This window comes from Salvelinus namaycush, chromosome 39 (assembly GCF_016432855.1).
Source record: "Salvelinus namaycush isolate Seneca chromosome 39, SaNama_1.0, whole genome shotgun sequence".
In the NCBI taxonomy this organism is placed as follows: domain Eukaryota; kingdom Metazoa; phylum Chordata; class Actinopteri; order Salmoniformes; family Salmonidae; genus Salvelinus; species Salvelinus namaycush.
The window spans coordinates 1,410,528-1,431,208 of record NC_052345.1 but is presented as its reverse complement, the minus strand read 5'-3'; the positions used below and the strand labels follow the sequence as shown (position 1 = coordinate 1,431,208).

The 20,681-nt window shown below is 45.3% G+C and overlaps 1 protein-coding gene across 1 annotated transcript in view; it reads right to left on the bottom strand.

Annotated features, from left to right (window-relative positions):
• Positions 1–20,141, bottom strand: part of LOC120032447 (TGF-beta-activated kinase 1 and MAP3K7-binding protein 1-like) — a 35,874-nt gene extending 15,733 nt beyond the window's left edge. Inside the window, exons 1-9 of the mRNA XM_038978552.1 lie at positions 19,896–20,141; positions 19,145–19,275; positions 16,783–16,936; positions 16,518–16,604; positions 16,074–16,212; positions 13,555–13,671; positions 13,086–13,197; positions 9,244–9,388; positions 8,640–8,853 (exon numbers count right to left, since the gene is read on the bottom strand). Of these exons, the coding sequence (XP_038834480.1) occupies positions 8,640–8,853; positions 9,244–9,388; positions 13,086–13,197; positions 13,555–13,671; positions 16,074–16,212; positions 16,518–16,604; positions 16,783–16,936; positions 19,145–19,275; positions 19,896–19,928 (1,132 nt within the window). The 5' untranslated portion in view covers positions 19,929–20,141. The remainder of the gene's footprint in view (positions 1–8,639; positions 8,854–9,243; positions 9,389–13,085; positions 13,198–13,554; positions 13,672–16,073; positions 16,213–16,517; positions 16,605–16,782; positions 16,937–19,144; positions 19,276–19,895) is intronic.
• Between the last annotated feature and the right edge of the window lie 540 nt (positions 20,142–20,681).

Genomic DNA, 20,681 nt, shown 5'->3' with positions numbered 1-20,681 from the left:
GTGGGTGGATGTCAATCAGAGACGGTGACAGTGGGGTGGATGTCAGTCAGAGACCGTGAAAACCCAGTGGGGGTGGAGTCAAGCCAGGAGACCGTTGACAGTGGGACGACCAGCTAGAGGAGAGACAGCAGAGAGACAGAGTTCATCACTATTATAGTAGTAATATAGTGGTGCTGGGTAGTCAGAGTAGGGCACTGACACTGTAGATACGACCACCTAGAGGAGAGACAGCAGAGAGACAGAGTTCATCACTATTATAGTAGTAATATAGTGGTGCTGGGGTAGTCAGAGTAGGGCACCGACACTGTAGATACGACCACCTAGAGGAGAGACAGCAGAGAGACAGAGTTCATCACTATTATAGTAGTAATATAGTGGTGCTGGGGTAGTCAGAGTAGGGCACCTGACACTGTAGATACGACCACCTAGAGGAGAGACAGCAGAGAGACAGAGTTCATCACTATTATAGTAGTAATATAGTGGTGCTGGGTAGTCAGAGTAGGGCACCGACACTGTAGATACGACCACCTAGAGGAGAGACAGCAGAGAGACAGAGTTCATCACTATTATAGTAGTAATATAGTGGTGCTGGGTAGTCAGAGTAGGGCACCGACACTGTAGATACGACCACCTAGAGGAGAGACAGCAGAGAGACAGAGTTCATCACTATTATAGTAGTAATATAGTGGTGCTGGGGTAGTCAGAGTAGGGCACTGACACTGTAGATACGACCACCTAGAGGAGAGACAGAGTTCATCACTATTATAGTAGTAATATAGTGGTGCTGGGTAGTCAGAGTAGGGCACCGACACTGTAGATACGACCACCTAGAGGAGAGACCAGAGAGACAGAGTTCATCACTATTATAGTAGTAATATAGTGGTGCTGGGTAGTCAGAGTAGGGCACCGACACTGTAGATACGACCACCTAGAGGAGAGACAGCAGAGAGACAGAGTTCATCACTATTATAGTAGTAATATAGTGGTGCTGGGGTAGTCAGAGTAGGGCACCGACACTGTAGATACGACCACCTAGAGAGAGAGAGAGACAGAGTTCATCACTATTATAGTAGTAATATAGTGGTGCTGGGTAGTCAGAGTAGGGCACCGACACTGTAGATACGACCACCTAGAGGAGAGACAGCAGAGAGACAGAGTTCATCACTATTATAGTAGTAATATAGTGGTGCTGGGTAGTCAGAGTAGGGCACCTGACACTGTAGATACGACCACCTAGAGGAGAGACAGCAGAGAGACAGAGTTCATCACTATTATAGTAGTAATATAGTGGTGCTGGGGTAGTCAGAGTAGGGCACCGACACTGTAGATACGACCACCTAGAGGAGAGACAGAGTTCATCACTATTATAGTAGTAATATAGTGGTGCTGGGGTAGTCAGAGTAGGGCACCGACACTGTAGATACGACCACCTAGAGGAGAGAGACAGAGTTCATCACTATTATAGTAGTAATATAGTGGTGCTGGGGTAGTCAGAGTAGGGCACCGACACTGTAGATACGACCACCTAGAGGAGAGACAGCAGAGAGACAGAGTTCATCACTATTATAGTAGTAATATAGTGGTGCTGGGTAGTCAGAGTAGGGCACCGACACTGTAGATACGTACCACCTAGAGGAGAGACAGCAGAGAGACAGAGTTCATCACTATTATAGTAGTAATATAGTGGTGCTGGGTAGTCAGAGTAGGGCACCGACACTGTAGATACGACCACCTAGAGGAGAGACAGCAGAGAGACAGAGTTCATCACTATTATAGTAGTAATATAGTGGTGCTGGGTAGTCAGAGTAGGGCACCGACACTGTAGATACGACCACCTAGAGGAGAGACAGCAGAGAGACAGAGTTCATCACTATTATAGTAGTAATATAGTGGTGCTGGGTAGTCAGAGTAGGGCACCGACACTGTAGATACGACCACCTAGAGGAGAGACAGCAGAGAGACAGAGTTCATCACTATTATAGTAGTAATATAGTGGTGCTGGGTAGTCAGAGTAGGGCACCGACACTGTAGATACGACCACCTAGAGGAGAGACAGAGTTCATCACTATTATAGTAGTAATATAGTGGTGCTGGGGTAGTCAGAGTAGGGCACCGACACTGTAGATACGACCACCTAGAGGAGAGACAGCAGAGAGACAGAGTTCATCACTATTATAGTAGTAATATAGTGGTGCTGGGGTAGTCAGAGTAGGGCACCGACACTGTAGATACGTCCACCTAGAGGAGAGACAGCAGAGAGACAGAGTTCATCACTATTATAGTAGTAATATAGTGGTGCTGGGGTAGTCAGAGTAGGGCACTGACACTGTAGATACGACCACCTAGAGGAGAGACAGCAGAGAGACAGAGTTCATCACTATTATAGTAGTAATATAGTGGTGCTGGGGTAGTCAGAGTAGGGCACCGACACTGTAGATACGACCACCTAGAGGAGAGACAGCAGAGAGACAGAGTTCATCACTATTATAGTAGTAATATAGTGGTGCTGGGGTAGTCAGAGTAGGGCACCGACACTGTAGATACGACCACCTAGAGGAGAGACAGAGTTCATCACTATTATAGTAGTAATATAGTGGTGCTGGGGTAGTCAGAGTAGGGCACCTGACACTGTAGATACGACCACCTAGAGGAGAGACAGAGTTCATCACTATTATAGTAGTAATATAGTGGTGCTGGGGTAGTCAGAGTAGGGCACCGACACTGTAGATACGTCCACCTAGAGGAGAGACAGCAGAGAGACAGAGTTCATCACTATTATAGTAGTAATATAGTGGTGCTGGGTAGTCAGAGTAGGGCACCGACACTGTAGATACGACCACCTAGAGGAGAGACAGAGTTCATCACTATTATAGTAGTAATATAGTGGTGCTGGGTAGTCAGAGTAGGGCACCGACACTGTAGATACGACCACCTAGAGGAGAGACAGCAGAGAGACAGAGTTCATCACTATTATAGTAGTAATATAGTGGTGCTGGGTAGTCAGAGTAGGGCACCGACACTGTAGATACGACCACCTAGAGGAGAGACAGCAGAGAGACAGAGTTCATCACTATTATAGTAGTAATATAGTGGTGCTGGGGTAGTCAGAGTAGGGCACCGACACTGTAGATACGTACCACCTAGAGGAGAGACAGCAGAGAGACAGAGTTCATCACTATTATAGTAGTAATATAGTGGTGCTGGGGTAGTCAGAGTAGGGCACTGACACTGTAGATACGACCACCTAGAGGAGAGACAGAGTTCATCACTATTATAGTAGTAATATAGTGGTGCTGGGGTAGTCAGAGTAGGGCACTGACACTGTAGATACGACCACCTAGAGGAGAGACAGCAGAGAGACAGAGTTCATCACTATTATAGTAGTAATATAGTGGTGCTGGGTAGTCAGAGTAGGGCACCGACACTGTAGATACGACCACCTAGAGGAGAGACAGCAGAGAGACAGAGTTCATCACTATTATAGTAGTAATATAGTGGTGCTGGGTAGTCAGAGTAGGGCACCGACACTGTAGATACGACCACCTAGAGGAGAGACAGCAGAGAGACAGAGTTCATCACTATTATAGTAGTAATATAGTGGTGCTGGGGTAGTCAGAGTAGGGCACTGACACTGTAGATACGACCACCTAGAGGAGAGACAGCAGAGAGACAGAGTTCATCACTATTATAGTAGTAATATAGTGGTGCTGGGTAGTCAGAGTAGGGCACCGACACTGTAGATACGACCACCTAGAGGAGAGACAGCAGAGAGACAGAGTTCATCACTATTATAGTAGTAATATAGTGGTGCTGGGTAGTCAGAGTAGGGCACCGACACTGTAGATACGTACCACCTAGAGGAGAGACAGCAGAGAGACAGAGTTCATCACTATTATAGTAGTAATATAGTGGTGCTGGGGTAGTCAGAGTAGGGCACCGACACTGTAGATACTGACCACCTAGAGGAGAGACAGAGTTCATCACTATTATAGTAGTAATATAGTGGTGCTGGGTAGTCAGAGTAGGGCACCGACACTGTAGATACGACCACCTAGAGGAGAGACAGAGTTCATCACTATTATAGTAGTAATATAGTGGTGCTGGGGTAGTCAGAGTAGGGCACCGACACTGTAGATACGACCACCTAGAGGAGAGACAGAGTTCATCACTATTATAGTAGTAATATAGTGGTGCTGGGGTAGTCAGAGTAGGGCACTGACACTGTAGATACGACCACCTAGAGGAGAGACAGCAGAGAGACAGAGTTCATCACTATTATAGTAGTAATATAGTGGTGCTGGGTAGTCAGAGTAGGGCACCGACACTGTAGATACGACCACCTAGAGGAGAGACAGAGTTCATCACTATTATAGTAGTAATATAGTGGTGCTGGGTAGTCAGAGTAGGGCACTGACACTGTAGATATGACCACCTAGAGGAGAGACAGAGTTCATCACTATTATAGTAGTAATATAGTGGTGCTGGGTAGTCAGAGTAGGGCACCGACACTGTAGATACGACCAGCTAGAGGAGAGACAGCAGAGAGACAGAGTTCATCACTATTATAGTAGTAATATAGTGGTGCTGGGTAGTCAGAGTAGGGCACCGACACTGTAGATACGACCACCTAGAGGAGAGACAGAGTTCATCACTATTATAGTAGTAATATAGTGGTGCTGGGTAGTCAGAGTAGGGCACTGACACTGTAGATACGTCCACCTAGAGGAGAGACAGCAGAGAGACAGAGTTCATCACTATTATAGTAGTAATATAGTGGTGCTGGGTAGTCAGAGTAGGGCACCGACACTGTAGATACGATCCACCTAGAGGAGAGACAGCAGAGAGACAGAGTTCATCACTATTATAGTAGTAATATAGTGGTGCTGGGGTAGTCAGAGTAGGGCACCGACACTGTAGATACGACCACCTAGAGGAGAGACAGAGTTCATCACTATTATAGTAGTAATATAGTGGTGCTGGGTAGTCAGAGTAGGGCACCGACACTGTAGATACGACCACCTAGAGGAGAGACAGAGTTCATCACTATTATAGTAGTAATATAGTGGTGCTGGGTAGTCAGAGTAGGGCACTGACACTGTAGATACGACCACCTAGAGGAGAGACAGCAGAGAGACAGAGTTCATCACTATTATAGTAGTAATATAGTGGTGCTGGGTAGTCAGAGTAGGGCACTGACACTGTAGATACGACCACCTAGAGGAGAGACAGCAGAGAGACAGAGTTCATCACTATTATAGTAGTAATATAGTGGTGCTGGGGTAGTCAGAGTAGGGCACCGACACTGTAGATACGACCACCTAGAGGAGAGACAGAGTTCATCACTATTATAGTAGTAATATAGTGGTGCTGGGTAGTCAGAGTAGGGCACCGACACTGTAGATACGACCACCTAGAGGAGAGACAGAGTTCATCACTATTATAGTAGTAATATAGTGGTGCTGGGGTAGTCAGAGTAGGGCACTGACACTGTAGATACGACCACCTAGAGGAGAGACAGCAGAGAGACAGAGTTCATCACTATTATAGTAGTAATATAGTGGTGCTGGGGTAGTCAGAGTAGGGCACTGACACTGTAGATACGTCCACCTAGAGGAGAGACAGCAGAGAGACAGAGTTCATCACTATTATAGTAGTAATATAGTGGTGCTGGGTAGTCAGAGTAGGGCACCGACACTGTAGATACGTCCACCTAGAGGAGAGACAGCAGAGAGACAGAGTTCATCACTATTATAGTAGTAATATAGTGGTGCTGGGTAGTCAGAGTAGGGCACCGACACTGTAGATACGACCACCTAGAGGAGAGACAGCAGAGAGACAGAGTTCATCACTATTATAGTAGTAATATAGTGGTGCTGGGTAGTCAGAGTAGGGCACCGACACTGTAGATACGTCCACCTAGAGGAGAGACAGCAGAGAGACAGAGTTCATCACTATTATAGTAGTAATATAGTGGTGCTGGGGTAGTCAGAGTAGGGCACCGACACTGTAGATACGACCACCTAGAGGAGAGACAGAGTTCATCACTATTATAGTAGTAATATAGTGGTGCTGGGGTAGTCAGAGTAGGGCACCGACACTGTAGATACGACCACCTAGAGGAGAGACAGAGTTCATCACTATTATAGTAGTAATATAGTGGTGCTGGGGTAGTCAGAGTAGGGCACCGACACTGTAGATACGACCACCTAGAGGAGAGACAGCAGAGAGACAGAGTTCATCACTATTATAGTAGTAATATAGTGGTGCTGGGGTAGTCAGAGTAGGGCACTGACACTGTAGATACGACCACCTAGAGGAGAGACAGAGTTCATCACTATTATAGTAGTAATATAGTGGTGCTGGGGTAGTCAGAGTAGGGCACCGACACTGTAGATACGACCACCTAGAGGAGAGACAGCAGAGAGACAGAGTTCATCACTATTATAGTAGTAATATAGTGGTGCTGGGGTAGTCAGAGTAGGGCACCGACACTGTAGATACGTCCACCTAGAGGAGAGACAGAGTTCATCACTATTATAGTAGTAATATAGTGGTGCTGGGTAGTCAGAGTAGGGCACCGACACTGTAGATACGTCCACCTAGAGGAGAGACAGCAGAGAGACAGAGTTCATCACTATTATAGTAGTAATATAGTGGTGCTGGGTAGTCAGAGTAGGGCACCGACACTGTAGATACGACCACCTAGAGGAGAGACAGCAGAGAGACAGAGTTCATCACTATTATAGTAGTAATATAGTGGTGCTGGGTAGTCAGAGTAGGGCACCGACACTGTAGATACGACCACCTAGAGGAGAGACAGCAGAGAGACAGAGTTCATCACTATTATAGTAGTAATATAGTGGTGCTGGGGTAGTCAGAGTAGGGCACCGACACTGTAGATACGACCACCTAGAGGAGAGACAGCAGAGAGACAGAGTTCATCACTATTATAGTAGTAATATAGTGGTGCTGGGGTAGTCAGAGTAGGGCACCGACACTGTAGATACGACCACCTAGAGGAGAGACAGCAGAGAGACAGAGTTCATCACTATTATAGTAGTAATATAGTGGTGCTGGGTAGTCAGAGTAGGGCACCGACACTGTAGATACGACCACCTAGAGGAGAGACAGAGTTCATCACTATTATAGTAGTAATATAGTGGTGCTGGGTAGTCAGAGTAGGGCACCGACACTGTAGATACGACCACCTAGAGGAGAGACAGAGTTCATCACTATTATAGTAGTAATATAGTGGTGCTGGGGTAGTCAGAGTAGGGCACCGACACTGTAGATACGACCACCTAGAGGAGAGACAGAGTTCATCACTATTATAGTAGTAATATAGTGGTGCTGGGTAGTCAGAGTAGGGCACCGACACTGGGTAGATACGACCACCTAGAGGAGAGACAGAGTTCATCACTATTATAGTAGTAATATAGTGGTGCTGGGGTAGTCAGAGTAGGGCACTGACACTGTAGATACGTCCACCTAGAGGAGAGACAGCAGAGAGACAGAGTTTGCTGTTGTATTTGTGCTGTTGCCAGTGTCTTCTGTCTGTGTTTACATTGTTCTGAGTTTTTATCCCCCGTTCCCACAGGAGGCCTTTTGCCTCTTGACAGGCCGTCATTGTAAATAAGAATTTGTTCTTAATTGACTAGCCTGGTTAAATAAAAGTGAAATAAATAAAGGTGAAATAAATACAATTTCATCGTCCCTTGTCAGTGTTTCTGCTCTCTGTGTATGTGTGTCTCCCCCACCTACCCAGTGTGGGTGTGTGTCTCCCCCACCTACCCAGTGTGGGTGTGTGTCTCCTCCACCTACCCAGTGTGGGGGTGTGTCTCCCCACCTACCCAGTGTGGGGGTGTGTCTCCCCCACCTACCCAGTGTGGGGGTGTGTCTCCCCCACCTACCCAGTGTGGGTGTGTCTCCCCCACCTACCCTGTGTGGGTGTGTCTCCCCCACCTACCCTGTGGGTGTGTCTCCCCCACCTACCCTGTGGGTGTGTCTCCCCCACCTACCCTGTGTGGGTGTGTCTCCCCCACCTACCCTGTGTGGGTGTGTCTCCCCCACCTACCCTGTAGGTGGGTGTCTCCCCCACCTACCCTGTGTGTGGGTGTCTCCCCCACCTACCCTGTGTGTGGGTGTCTCCCCCACCTACCCTGTGTGGGTGTGTCTCCCCCACCTACCCTGTGTGGGTGTCTCCCCCACCTACCCTGTGTGGGTGTCTCCCCCACCTACCCTGTGTGGGTGTCTCCCCCACCTACCCTGTGTGGGTGTCTCCCCCACCTACCCTGTGTGGGTGTCTCCCCCACCTACCCTGTAGGTGTGTCTCCCCCACCTACCCTGTGTGGGTGTCTCCCCCACCTACCCTGTGTGGGTGTCTCCCCCACCTACCCTGTGTGGGTGTCTCTCCCACCTACCCTGTGTGGGTGTCTCTCCCACCTACCCTGTGTGGGTGTCTCTCCCACCTACCCTGTGTGGGTGTCTCCCACCTACCCTGTGTGGGTGTCTCCCACCTACCCAGTGTGGGTGTCTCCCACCTACCCTGTGTGGGTGTCTCCCACCTACCCTGTGTGGGTGTCTCCCACCTACCCTGTGTGGGTGTCTCCACCTACCCTGTGTGGGTGTCTCCCACCTACCCTGTGTGGGTGTGAGCGCGCCGTCGGCCAGCGTGTAGTTGAGCGTGCGTATCAGCAGCGTCATGTCTTCGTGGCGGGAGCAGTGGGACGCCCTCTGGCGTCCGCTGGCGTAGACATCGTGGTGTAGCCGCTTGACCCGCTCCACCACCGACTGGGCCACGGCCTCTAGGGTTCCCTGTTGGGCTAGTTCTGCTGCTACCATCGCTACCATCTCCTAGAAGAGGGGGAGGAGAGAGGGAACGTTTCATCTCATGGGGAAATCAACTGAAATCAGGGGGGAGAGAGAGGGAAGGAGGGAGGGAGGCGAAGGAGGAGAGGTAGAGAGGGGTAGATGATGTTGGAGTTGGGAAGAGGAGAGTAAGAGGTGGTGGTGAACTATGACGATTGGAAAAGACTAGCACCGTCCTCCTTGGACCGGGGTCCTCCTTGGACCGGGGTCCTCCTTGGACCGGGGTCCTCCTTGGACCGGGGTCCTCCTTGGACCGGGGTCCTCCTTGGACCGGGGTCCTCCTTGGACCGGGGTCCTCCTTGGACTGTCTTTATCAAAGAAGCTTGTTGTGAATGTATTGGTTAAGAGGTTCATTGGATAAGTGAATGCACCCACCTGATTGGCCTGTTCAGGTCCGTGGGCGGACTCCAGGGCTTTGATGAGCCCCTCTGACATCAGCAACAGGAAGCCCGTCACGCCCTCTAACGATTGGCTGGCCTGGATCTCCGGCTCTGCTATGATCGGCTTGTTCTTGGCGGCGCTGGTGGTCGTGGGCGGGGCATGGAGGAAAATGAACAAGACGGACAGATGGAAGGAGGAGAGTGAGAGCGAGTGAAAGAGAAGAGAAAGGAGAAAAGAGAGCGATGAGAGGAAGACTAGCAAAATGTTGTTTCCAACCTACAATACAATCTAAAGTGGATCCTACAGCTATTGTCTGCAGTAATCATGTGCCTATGAGTTATAGTGATAGCACTGAGGCGGTTTGCCCTAGTAGGAAGCCCACTGTGTGCAGCTCACCCTGCACTAACATACAGAACATGAGCATGTCTACTTCTGCTAAGCTTCCCAGGAAAGTGCTAAAAATAGCCCACGTTAACATATGTAGCTGAAGAAACAGTATTCATGAAATCAATCATTTGCTAGCAACAGGTGACATTCATATTCGGACAATTTCTGACTCTCACTTAGATAATACCTTTGAGGATATAGTGGCAGCAACACATGGTTATAACATCTACAGAAAATACAGAAATGCCAATGGTGGAGGTGTTGCTGTTTATATTCAGAACCACCTTCCTGTAAAACTTAGAGAGGATCTCCTGTTAAATATTGTTGAAGTAATATGGCTACAGGTTCATCTGCCTCACCTAAAGCCCATTCTGGTGGGAAGCTGCTATAGACCACCAAGTGCTAAGAGTCAGTATCTGGATAATGTTTGAAATGCTTGTTAATGTTTGAGATAAACAGAGAGGTATATTTTGACTGGCTTTGATCACACTGCTCACTCAAGAGAAAGCTTCAAACTGTAACTAGTGCCTGCAACCTTGTTCAGGTTATCAGTCAACCTACCAGGCTTTTTACAAACAGCACAGAAATGAAATCACCAACATGTATTGATCACATCTTTACTAATGCTGCAGAAATTTGCTTTAAAGCGGTATCCAAATCCATCGGATGTAGTGATCACAATAGTAGCCATATCTAGGAAAACCAAAGTTCCAAAGGCTGGGCCTAATATAGTGTATAAGAGGTCATACAATACATGTTGTAGTGATTCCAATGTTGTTGATGTAAATAATATTTGTTGGTCCGTGGTGTGTAATGAGGAGCAACCAGACGCTGCACTTGACACATTTATGAAACTAATTATTCCAGTTGCTAATAAGCAGCACCCATTAATAAAATGACTGTAAAAACGGTTAAACCCTGTGGATTGATGAGGAATGAAAAATGGTATGGTTGAGTTGGAAGGGGCAAAAGGAAAGTCAAATAAATCTGTCTGCACAAGCGAATGGCAAACGTAGTGCAGATTGAGAAATCATGTGACTAAACTGAATAAAAAGAAACTATACTATGAAACAAAGATAAATGACATAATGAATGATAGTAAAAAGCTTTGGAGCTTAAATTACATTTTGGGCAAAAAGGCAAACTCAGCTCCATCATTCATTGAATCAGATGGCTCCTTCAACACAAAACCCACTGATATTGCCAATAACTTTAATGATTTTTTTCATTGGCAAGATTAGCAAACGTATGTATGACATGCCAGTAACAAACGCTGACACTACACATCCAAGTATAACTTAATCAAATTATGAAAGACAAGCATCGTTATTTTGAATTCCGTAAAGTGAGTGTGGAAGAAGTGAAAAATGGATTGTTGTCTATCAACGATGACAAGCCACCGGGGTCTGACAACTTGGATGGAAAATTACTGAGGATAATAGCAGATGATATTGCCACTGCTATTTGCCACATCTTCAATCTAAGGCTACTAGAAGTGTGTGCCCTCAGGCCTGGAGGGAAGCTAAAGTCATTCCTCTACCCAAGAATAGTAAAGCCCCTTTTACTGGCTCAAATAGCCCACCAATCAGCCTGTTACCAACCCTTAGTAAACTTCTGGAATAAAATGGTGTTTGACCAGATACAATGCTATTTTACTGTAAACAAATTGACAACAGACTTTCAGCATGCTTATAGGGGAAAACATTCAACAAGCACAGCACTTACACACATGACTGATGATTGGCTGACAGAAATTGATAAAAAGATTGTGGGGGCTGTTTTGTTAGACTTGTGGCTTTTGACATTATCGATCATATTCTGCTGATGGAAATACATATGTGTTATGGCTTTACACCCCCTGTCTACCTGTCTAACAGAACCCAGCGGGTGTTCTTTAATGGAAGCCTCTCCAACATAATCCAGGTAGAATCAGGAATTCAGCTGTCTAGGCCCCTTACTTTTTTCAACCTTTACTAACAACATGCCACTGGCCTTGAGTAAAGCCAATGTGTCTATGTATGTGGATGACTCAACACTATTGACTTGAGTAAAGCCAATGTGTCTATGTATGTGGATGACTCAACACTATTGACGTCAGCTACTACAGAGAGTGAAATCACTGCAACACTTAATGAAGAGCTGCAGTTAGTTTCAGAATGGGTGGCAAGGAATAAGTTAGCCAACTAAATCATGTAATAAATTATGTGGAAAGTTGAGGTGACTAAACTGCGTGGAGTAACACTGGATTGTAAACTGTCATGGTCAAAACATGTTGATACAACAGTAGCTAAGATGGGGAGAAGTCTGTCCATAATAAAATGCTGGTCTACCTTCTTAACAACACTATCAACAAGGCAGGTCCTACAGACTCTAGTTTTGTCGCACCTTGACTACTGTTCAGTAACAGTGTTGTCAGGTGCCACAAAGAGGGACCTGGGAAAATTACAGTTGTCTCAGAACAGGGCAGCACGGCTGGCCCTTAAAAGTACACAGCGAACTAACATTAATGATATGCATGTCAATCTCTCATGGCTCAAAGTGGAGGAGAGATTGACTTCATTATTACTTGTTTTTGTAAGAAGTGTTGACGTGCTGAATGTACAGAGCTGTCTGTTTAAACTACTAGCACACAGCTCAGACACCCATACATACCCCACAGGACATGCCACCAGAGGTCTCTTCACGATCCCCAATAACAGACTATGGGAGGCGCACAGTTCTACATAGAGTCATGAGTACATGGAACTCTATTCCACATCAGGTAACTGATGCAAGCAGTAGAATCAGATTTCAAAACCAGATAAAAATACACATTATGGAACAGCTGGGACTGTGAAGAGACACACACACAGGCACAGGCACAGACACACGTGATAAGAAACACACTCTACAGACACATACACAGGGATGTTGTATTGTAGAGATGTGATAGCAGAGTAGTGGCCTGAGGGAACACAGTTAATGTGCTGTGAAAAGTGTAATGAAATGTAATGTCATGTAATATTTTAAACTGTACATAACTTCCTTAATGTTGCTGGACCCCAGAAGAGTAGCTGCTGCCTTGGCAGAACTAATGGGGATCCTTAATGTTGCTGGACCCCAGAAGAGTAGCTGCTGCCTTGGCAGAACTAATGGGGATCCTTAATGAATACGAATACAAAAGTGGAGCGTTTTTCCACTTGAAATCTCTTGTACTCAGTCTACCTACCGCTATGCAGCACTGAGGAAATCCAATTGGAAACTCAATTAAGTGCATTTTTCTGTGGATAAGTTGAATCCTATTCAAAGATCCAGCTTTATATTAATCCTTTTGGCTCGGCTACAGAGGACAGCAGGAAATTGGACTTCTGAGCCTTTGTGTGTGTGGGGGTGTGTGTGTGTAAATGGATGTACATGCGCTAGTGTGTGTGTGTGTGTGTGTGTGTGTGTGTGTGTGTGTGTACCCCTACCTCAACAGATCTATATCTGCGTAGTTATATTTAACCCTGTAGTCTCCAATCCTCCTGGTGCTGCTCTGACCAGCTATCAGAGTCGCCTGACGAAGACCAGACACATCAAGACCTGGGGGATGGAGGAGAGGATGAGGGGTAAAGTGGGATGAGGTGGAGAAGAGGAGACAGGAGGAGAGGTGAAGGGGAGTGAACAAGGAAACAGCAAGAAAGGGAAGAGGAGGGCAGACGTAAAGGACGAATGAAGGAGAGATGGGAGAGATAGGTGGCGGTGATGAAAGTAAGAGAGGAAGGGGAGGAGAAGAGAGGGGAGGGGAGGGGGAAGGAAAAGAGGTCACCTTCAACCAGGGTATGCGTTTTCCAATGAATTGACCCCCATTACATTTTAAAGGCTGCCTCAGCAGTATGAGGCTGGCTGGCTGGCTGGCTGGCTGGCTGGCTGGCTGGTGTGCGTGCGTGCGTGACTCACCCAGCCCAGCCAGTCTCTGTAGCTCGTCCTCGTTCTCTGTGGTGTGAGGTCGTCCAATCTGGATCACCTGGTTCTGACCGTCGCTGGTCGACTTACACAGCAGGGCCCGGTTGGTACCTGGACCACAACAAAACCATTAGGCCACAATACAAAAACAACCTGTTGGTAAGATATCCTTCTCCTCTTATAGGACTTACACAGCAGGGCCCAGTTGGTACCTGGACCACAACACAACTACCCATATGAATGAAATACAGTAAGAGAGTTTGGTTGGTACCGGGACCAGAAACAGAACATAATCCAGTATTGTATAATAATACCATTTCATTTTATTGATTGATTGGTACATTGATCAATTAAAAGGCTGACCCAGACATCCTCATCACTAAGATCCCTGACTGAAACCAGTCTGAAACAGTCACTGTAATGGAGACCTCACTGATTACTTCATTCATTAAATGGCTGGAATTCTCTATCTCACACACAAACGTTCCAAAGTTGTAATGATGTGCAAATAGTTAAAGTACAAAAGGGAAAATAATCTCTCTCTCTCACATAAACCAGTAACCGAAAGAATGCTGGTTTGAATCCACGAGCCGACTAGGTGAAAAATCTGTCAAATGTGCCCTTAGCAAGGAACTTACCCCTAATTGCTCCTGTAAGTCGTTCTGGATAAGAGTATCTGCTAAATGACTTTTTTTTATTTTATTAAAAATAATTATCAAATTAAATGGTTGTAATTGTCTATTAATTGGTCTTTCTGGTTTTAAGACCAGTTGATTAGAATCAAATATACTGTCCATAAATAAATCAAATAAACTGTCCATAAATAAATCAAATATACTGTCCATAAATAAATCAAATATACTGTCCATAAATAAATCAAATATACTGTCCATAAATAAATCAAATATACTGTCCATAAATAAATCAAATAACCTGTCCATAAATAAATCAAATAACCTGTCCATAAATAAATCAAATAAACTGTGCATAAATAAATCAAATATACTGTCCATAAATAAATCAAATATACTGTCCATAAATAAATGAAATATACTGTCCATAAATAAATCAAATAACCAGTCCATGCTGGTGGGTATTAGCTTGGTTAGCATAATTGTAGAGGAGACGTTGTTTACGTCTTGTGTTCCTGACCGTGGCATTGCAACAACTTCTACACCCCTTCACATCTCAGCAGAAATAAAACATAACAAGCTCATAGGACGGACACACACACACACACACACACACACACACACACACACACACACACACACAGTATGGAATGAGTCAGGTGACTCCACAGCTGGAAACACTTTTCTCCCTTAAAGGTTCCATTTCATTGCCAAGGTCACCTCTCCACTTTGACCCTGACCTGTACATAGCTGGTGAGGTAGACTGAAGTCTCCTTTTCCTCCTCTCCACCACTCCCCCCCGTAATGAACAACCTTTTGTTTTTTCTACTCCTATAAAATAAATACTTTTCTGCCCTTATTCCGACACTTGAAAACCCCAAGGGTCTTTTCCCTTCATTCCTCCCCCTTCTTCCTTTGTCTTTTACTTGGCCCCCAAATCCCAATTTGAGACGGGCAGAGAGGCGGCTAACCACGGAGGGAAAAAAGGACCCCAAATGGCCAGTCTGGAATAGTTGAGACCAAATCGTAGCTTTAAAGATCCTTTACAATTATGGAGGACTTAAATCACCACTTGAGTTTATTTTCTATGAACCAATGACTGACACACACACACACACACACACACACACACACACACACACACACACACACACACACACACACACACACACACACACACACACACACACACACACACACACACACACACACGTCTGGATGGAATAGCCAGACAGATGGTATAAGGCCTACTGGACCAATGAGAAATGATTATGAGAATGCGTCTGGTTGTTATATCAACCCACGGTGAAATCCTCAGGGAATGTGTGTGTTCATTTCAGAAATCTCTTTCTGGCTTTCGGCTACAATTCTAATTTCCTACCAGAGTGGTCTGGCTTTTGGATTTTTCTCAAATAATATGTTTAAATGTTTTTCCTCTCTCTGGCTTCGGGAGGTCACACACAGACACACACACACACACACACACACACACACACACACACACACACACACACACACACACAGACAGATGTTGACGAAGAAAAGAGTTACAGGGCAGAAAGGCTGGAACAAGGCCTGTTGACGTTCTGAATATCATTTCTAACAGGTGTTCTGATTCAGAGAAGTACATGTCATTGTAACATGTTGGTGTAAAAGGTCAGTGAGGACATGAAAAGCCCTAGGAGGTGTAATTGTGTTTGTATGTTTACATGGCTGTGGTCTTGTTAGTGCAAGGCTGTGCTCCTGCATGTGTGCCTGCATGTGAGCTTCCTGTGTGTGTGCTTGTGTGTGTGTGTGTGTGTGTGTGTGTGTGTGTGTGTGTGTGTGTGTGTGTGTGTGTGTGTGTGTGTGTGTGTGTGTGTGTTGAACAACAGTACGTACCCACGTTGGCGATGTAGAGCTTGTTGTTGTGTATCAGAGCCACAACAGCGGTAGCTCCACCAGACACTTCCTGCTCCAGGTCCTTCAGCCGCTCAGAAAGCTTCTGACTCTGGGGGGAGAGCTGGTGGAACGATACTCCCTGGTGGAGGGGGGAGGGAGATGTAGGGGAGGCAGGGAGAGGGAGGGCAAAAAAAAGAAGAAGATGGTAATAGGAGAGAGGAGATTAAGAGATTTAAGAATGTTAGTTAAGGTCGATTAAATGGCTAATGAGACTATATTGATTCCCAATGAGTACATTCTAATGTGAATTAAAACTGTGGTTGCCATGGAAATCAACGGTGCAAAAAGTTCCCAAATCTAAGAAGTAGAAGGAAACTTAACACGCTATAATAAAAGTCTCAAGTCTGCACTGTGTGTGTGTGAGTGACAGAGTGCCATGCTTACCTCAGGTAGTTGAGATATAATAGTAGCCTTCTCTGCAAGAGCGTCACCGATTGTCTCAAAGTAACTCTTCTCTACAACGTCGAAGGCCTTAGGATAAAACAGAACCAATGGTATAAACATTCAAATAGCATTTATTATGATGTGATGCTTCTGCGAATGAGTACTACCTAGAGCAGACAGGCAGGCAGACACGCTGATTCAAAGACATAACAGTCGATATCTCTCTCTCACACACACACACACACACACACACACACAAACAAACCTGTGAGAGAATTCTGCGGACATCAGTGTCAGTGTGTGTAGACTTGAGCTGTCCCAGAAGCAGTTCTGCTGTCAGACACTGAGAGACGAAGCTGGACACTCTGCTCCCATCAAACCCATTAAACACTCCATACAGGAAACAGCCTTCCTCACCTCTGATTGGACAGAAAGAAACAACTCTTTGTCTGAGTGGGCAAAACAAGAACAACTCTTATGTTTGATTGGTCTGTTGCGAGACACTGGTCAAGTTTGTTTTGCATGGCCCGGATCCCCCTTGTGGGCAGAGTGTGATTATTTTAGACGATTCCATTGGTACTAAGGAGAAATCTCCACCCACGGGGGCACCGCGCCATGCAACAACAAACTCACCCATTGAGACACAAAGCTGGACACTGCTCCCATCCAACCCTGTACAGGAAACAGCCATCCTCACCTCTGATTGGACAGAAAACAACTCTTTGTCTGATTGGTCAACATTCCTAGAACTCTCACTGGCTGTGTAATCTACACAGATCACCAGCCTTGGAAAGTGTGAGTATGGAAGCTACATACGGGTGTGGGTAATACAGCAGGGCTTTCTCTTTTTCGGCCCACGACCCCACCATGTAAAACGTGATGTAATCAACAACGGCCAATGTTTACTTTTTTAATTGGGGCTATGACAGTCTATTACAAATCACTCTGACGGTACTTTTGACAGTATATCAATATGAAGGAAGAATGGTTTGAAGTAGGGCTGGGACGATACCAATATTGCGATATTGTTTCCATGGCAAAAATGAAAAAAATAAACAGTATTAACTCTCTGGTCCTTTAAAAACCTTCTGTATGTAAAATATTGTGTGCAAGAGACTGGAAAAGAAATACATGTGACTCTGGATGACAAAATAATGTTTGTTTCCAACATAAGGGCTGTTTTCCTAAAGAAGTTAAATCGGCTTCATGTTTTATTTACTTGCCATGATACTAAAGCCCGGACCTAGTTTGAGGTGACTGAAATGCATCAGAAAGGTATTGGGAAGTTCAGAAGCTCATCAGGGAATAATTTTGTATGATCTTCTGTGTAGAAAGATAGGGCCTAGTTCCACCCCCCCTAGTCTGATGTAGTGTGTGGTCTTGTCCAATCTGTTCTACTGAGGCTTGTGGGCATTGTAGAGGGAAACAGCAGACACCTCCCCTAGTCTGATATAGTGTGTGGTCTTGTCCAATCTGTTCTACTGAGGCTTGTGGGCATTGTAGAGGGAAACAGCAGACACCCCCCCTAGTCTGATGTAGTGTGTGGTCTTGTCCAATCTGTTCTACTGAGGCTTGTGGGCATTGCAGAGGGAAACAGCAGACACCTCCCCTAGTCTGATGTAGTGTGTGGTCTTGTCCAATCTGTTCTAATGAGGCTTGTGGGCATTGTAGAGGGAAACAGCAGACACCTCCCCTAGTCTGATGTAGTGTGTGGTCTTGTCCAATCTGTTCTACTGAGGCTTGTGGGCATTGTAGAGGGAAACAGCAGACACCTCCCCTAGTCTGATGTAGTGTGTGGTCTTGTCCAATCTGTTCTACTGAGGCTTGTGGGCATTGTAGAGGGAAACAGCAGACACCTCCCCTAGTCTGATGTAGTGTGTGGTCTTGTCCAATCTGTTCTACTGAGGCTTGTGGGCATTGTAGAGGGAAACAGCAGACACATACGTGTTTGAGAGGCTCATCTTTCAGTAATGGGGTCATAAAGCGTTCAAAAGATAAAGCCACAATTATAGGAAAAACATTACAACTGCTCTGTTTATTACAGTTCAATTCAAGGGCTTTATTGGTATGGGAAACATCTGTTTACATTGCCAAAGCAAGTGAAGTAGATAATAAACACAAAATTCACTAAACATTACACTTACAAAAAAATAAATAAACATGAATATAGTTTGTATTTACAATGGTGTTTGTTCTTCACTGGTTGCCCTTTTCTTGTGGCAAAAGGTCACAGCTGCTGTGATTGCACACTGTGGTAGTTCACCCCATAGATATGGGCATTAATCAAAATGTGATGTTTTTTTTTAATTCTTTGAGGGTTTGTGTAATCTGACAACCGCATCTAGTGGCTAACAGAGTTTCTATGAACCAAGCAATGGGGGGGGTTATCTAATAACCACATTTTCAAAATAAGTCGACCCCTTGTTTGGGCAATGCTGGTATACAGGGACATATCCATGGCTCCAGTAGCATTTTCAGACTGCCAAGCCAAACTATGCTGGCTTGAATATGTTTTTTGTTATATGGTCCTTCCAGCATGGTTCCCGTAGCTATGGTGGATATGTAACCAGGCCAGGACAGCTGGGTTTGGCCTTAAAGTGTGAATCAGGCTCTGGTGTCTTAGTTACCTGAACCTGAAGTGTCCGTCCTCGTTGGGGTGGCTCTGGGTGTCCTTTCCGTCGGGTCCGTAGGTACAGTTGGGGGCCGTGCCCACCCCGCACATCTGACACAGGGGCAGGTCATCTGTCCAGCTCTGATGCTACCAGGGTGGAGATTGAAGAATGACATTAGCTATTGTGTTAGTCATAGCGATCGTACTTACGTAGCCGAATTCTATGGTTTTAGTGTTCAGAATTTTCTGACAACCATTGAAATTGTCCTGCTACTTGGCCTACTTAATTGTCTCCTCAGACTCCTGCTTCAGTTTAGGCTTTGACGACCACAGAAACTACAATATTCACATAGAAACTTAGGCTCACAGTGTAATATTAGCAGAAAACTAAGTGCGTTCAGAAAATATCCCTTTCTTCACTACCATTGGCTAGCTACTGTAGATAGAACCAATTATTTGGATAAAACTCAACTGACCCGTGGCTAAGAAAATCGCCACTTAAATAGTAACTAGCTAAATACATATAAATTACCAAGTGAAGAACTCAAACTTAGGTAGCTAGCTGACTAAGCTAGCAATGTTTTTAGCCACGTTAGGCTAGCGGCGGATGTTGCTGTTTGCAGCACACCCGCACAGGGCCCGTGAAGTAGTTGTTTCAATTGTCCTTTGGAGAGTTAGATTACTTTATTCAAACAACAAAATGTGACTGGAGTTTTTTTTAAAACAATAAGCACGTCTACAAAAGGGAGAAATCGTTTTTGTCTTACGCTTTGCATCATTTGCCGACGCTGAGACGCCATCTTTGATGGAACTCTGTGGACAACTTTGATGCATTCATGAGCGTCAACCTTGCGCCGCGATTGCGCATTGGCACACGTTGATCTTCACGTCTCGTTGATTTTCACGTCAAATGTGCTTGAAAAGCAGGAAAGGGAGATATCTGAACTTGTACAAATCAATCAAGTTTCGCCTTCATACCTGAGCTTCTTCTCATTACTCTTTCTTCTCATGAATCTTGAGTAACCCAAACGGAGAGCGACCATTCAAGATACTTTATCAACTAAAGACTGTTTGCTACAGTAAAACAAGTTGCTTCAAATTTCCTTTATTATAGCGCCATCATGTTGACATCTGTTGTATGACATTTCGAGAACAACTTTAGAAATCCGACATATTATTATTCTCTTTCCGCTGGCACATGTAGCGACAAAACTGTAAAAGCTACCAATACCAAAACAACTTTGAAATGTGCAGGCTCACTGTCCTCAGTGTTTGGTGCAAATGTCCGCTGTTTAATAGTGATACATTTTCAATACTATAAGTACAAAACTCACAGTTGTAATACTTCCTGTCTTATGTTCAGAACCTTTCATTGTGCATTCATTGGCTTCATCTTTCACTATCCAAGTAATTTATGCAAAATCAACAATTACAATATATACTATTCAGCAGACAGTCATGTGTGCATCCCAGGACTCAAACCCACTACCCTGGTGCTACAAGTACCATGCTCTACCAACTCAGCTACAAAGGATAAGGATAGCCTCGCTGTT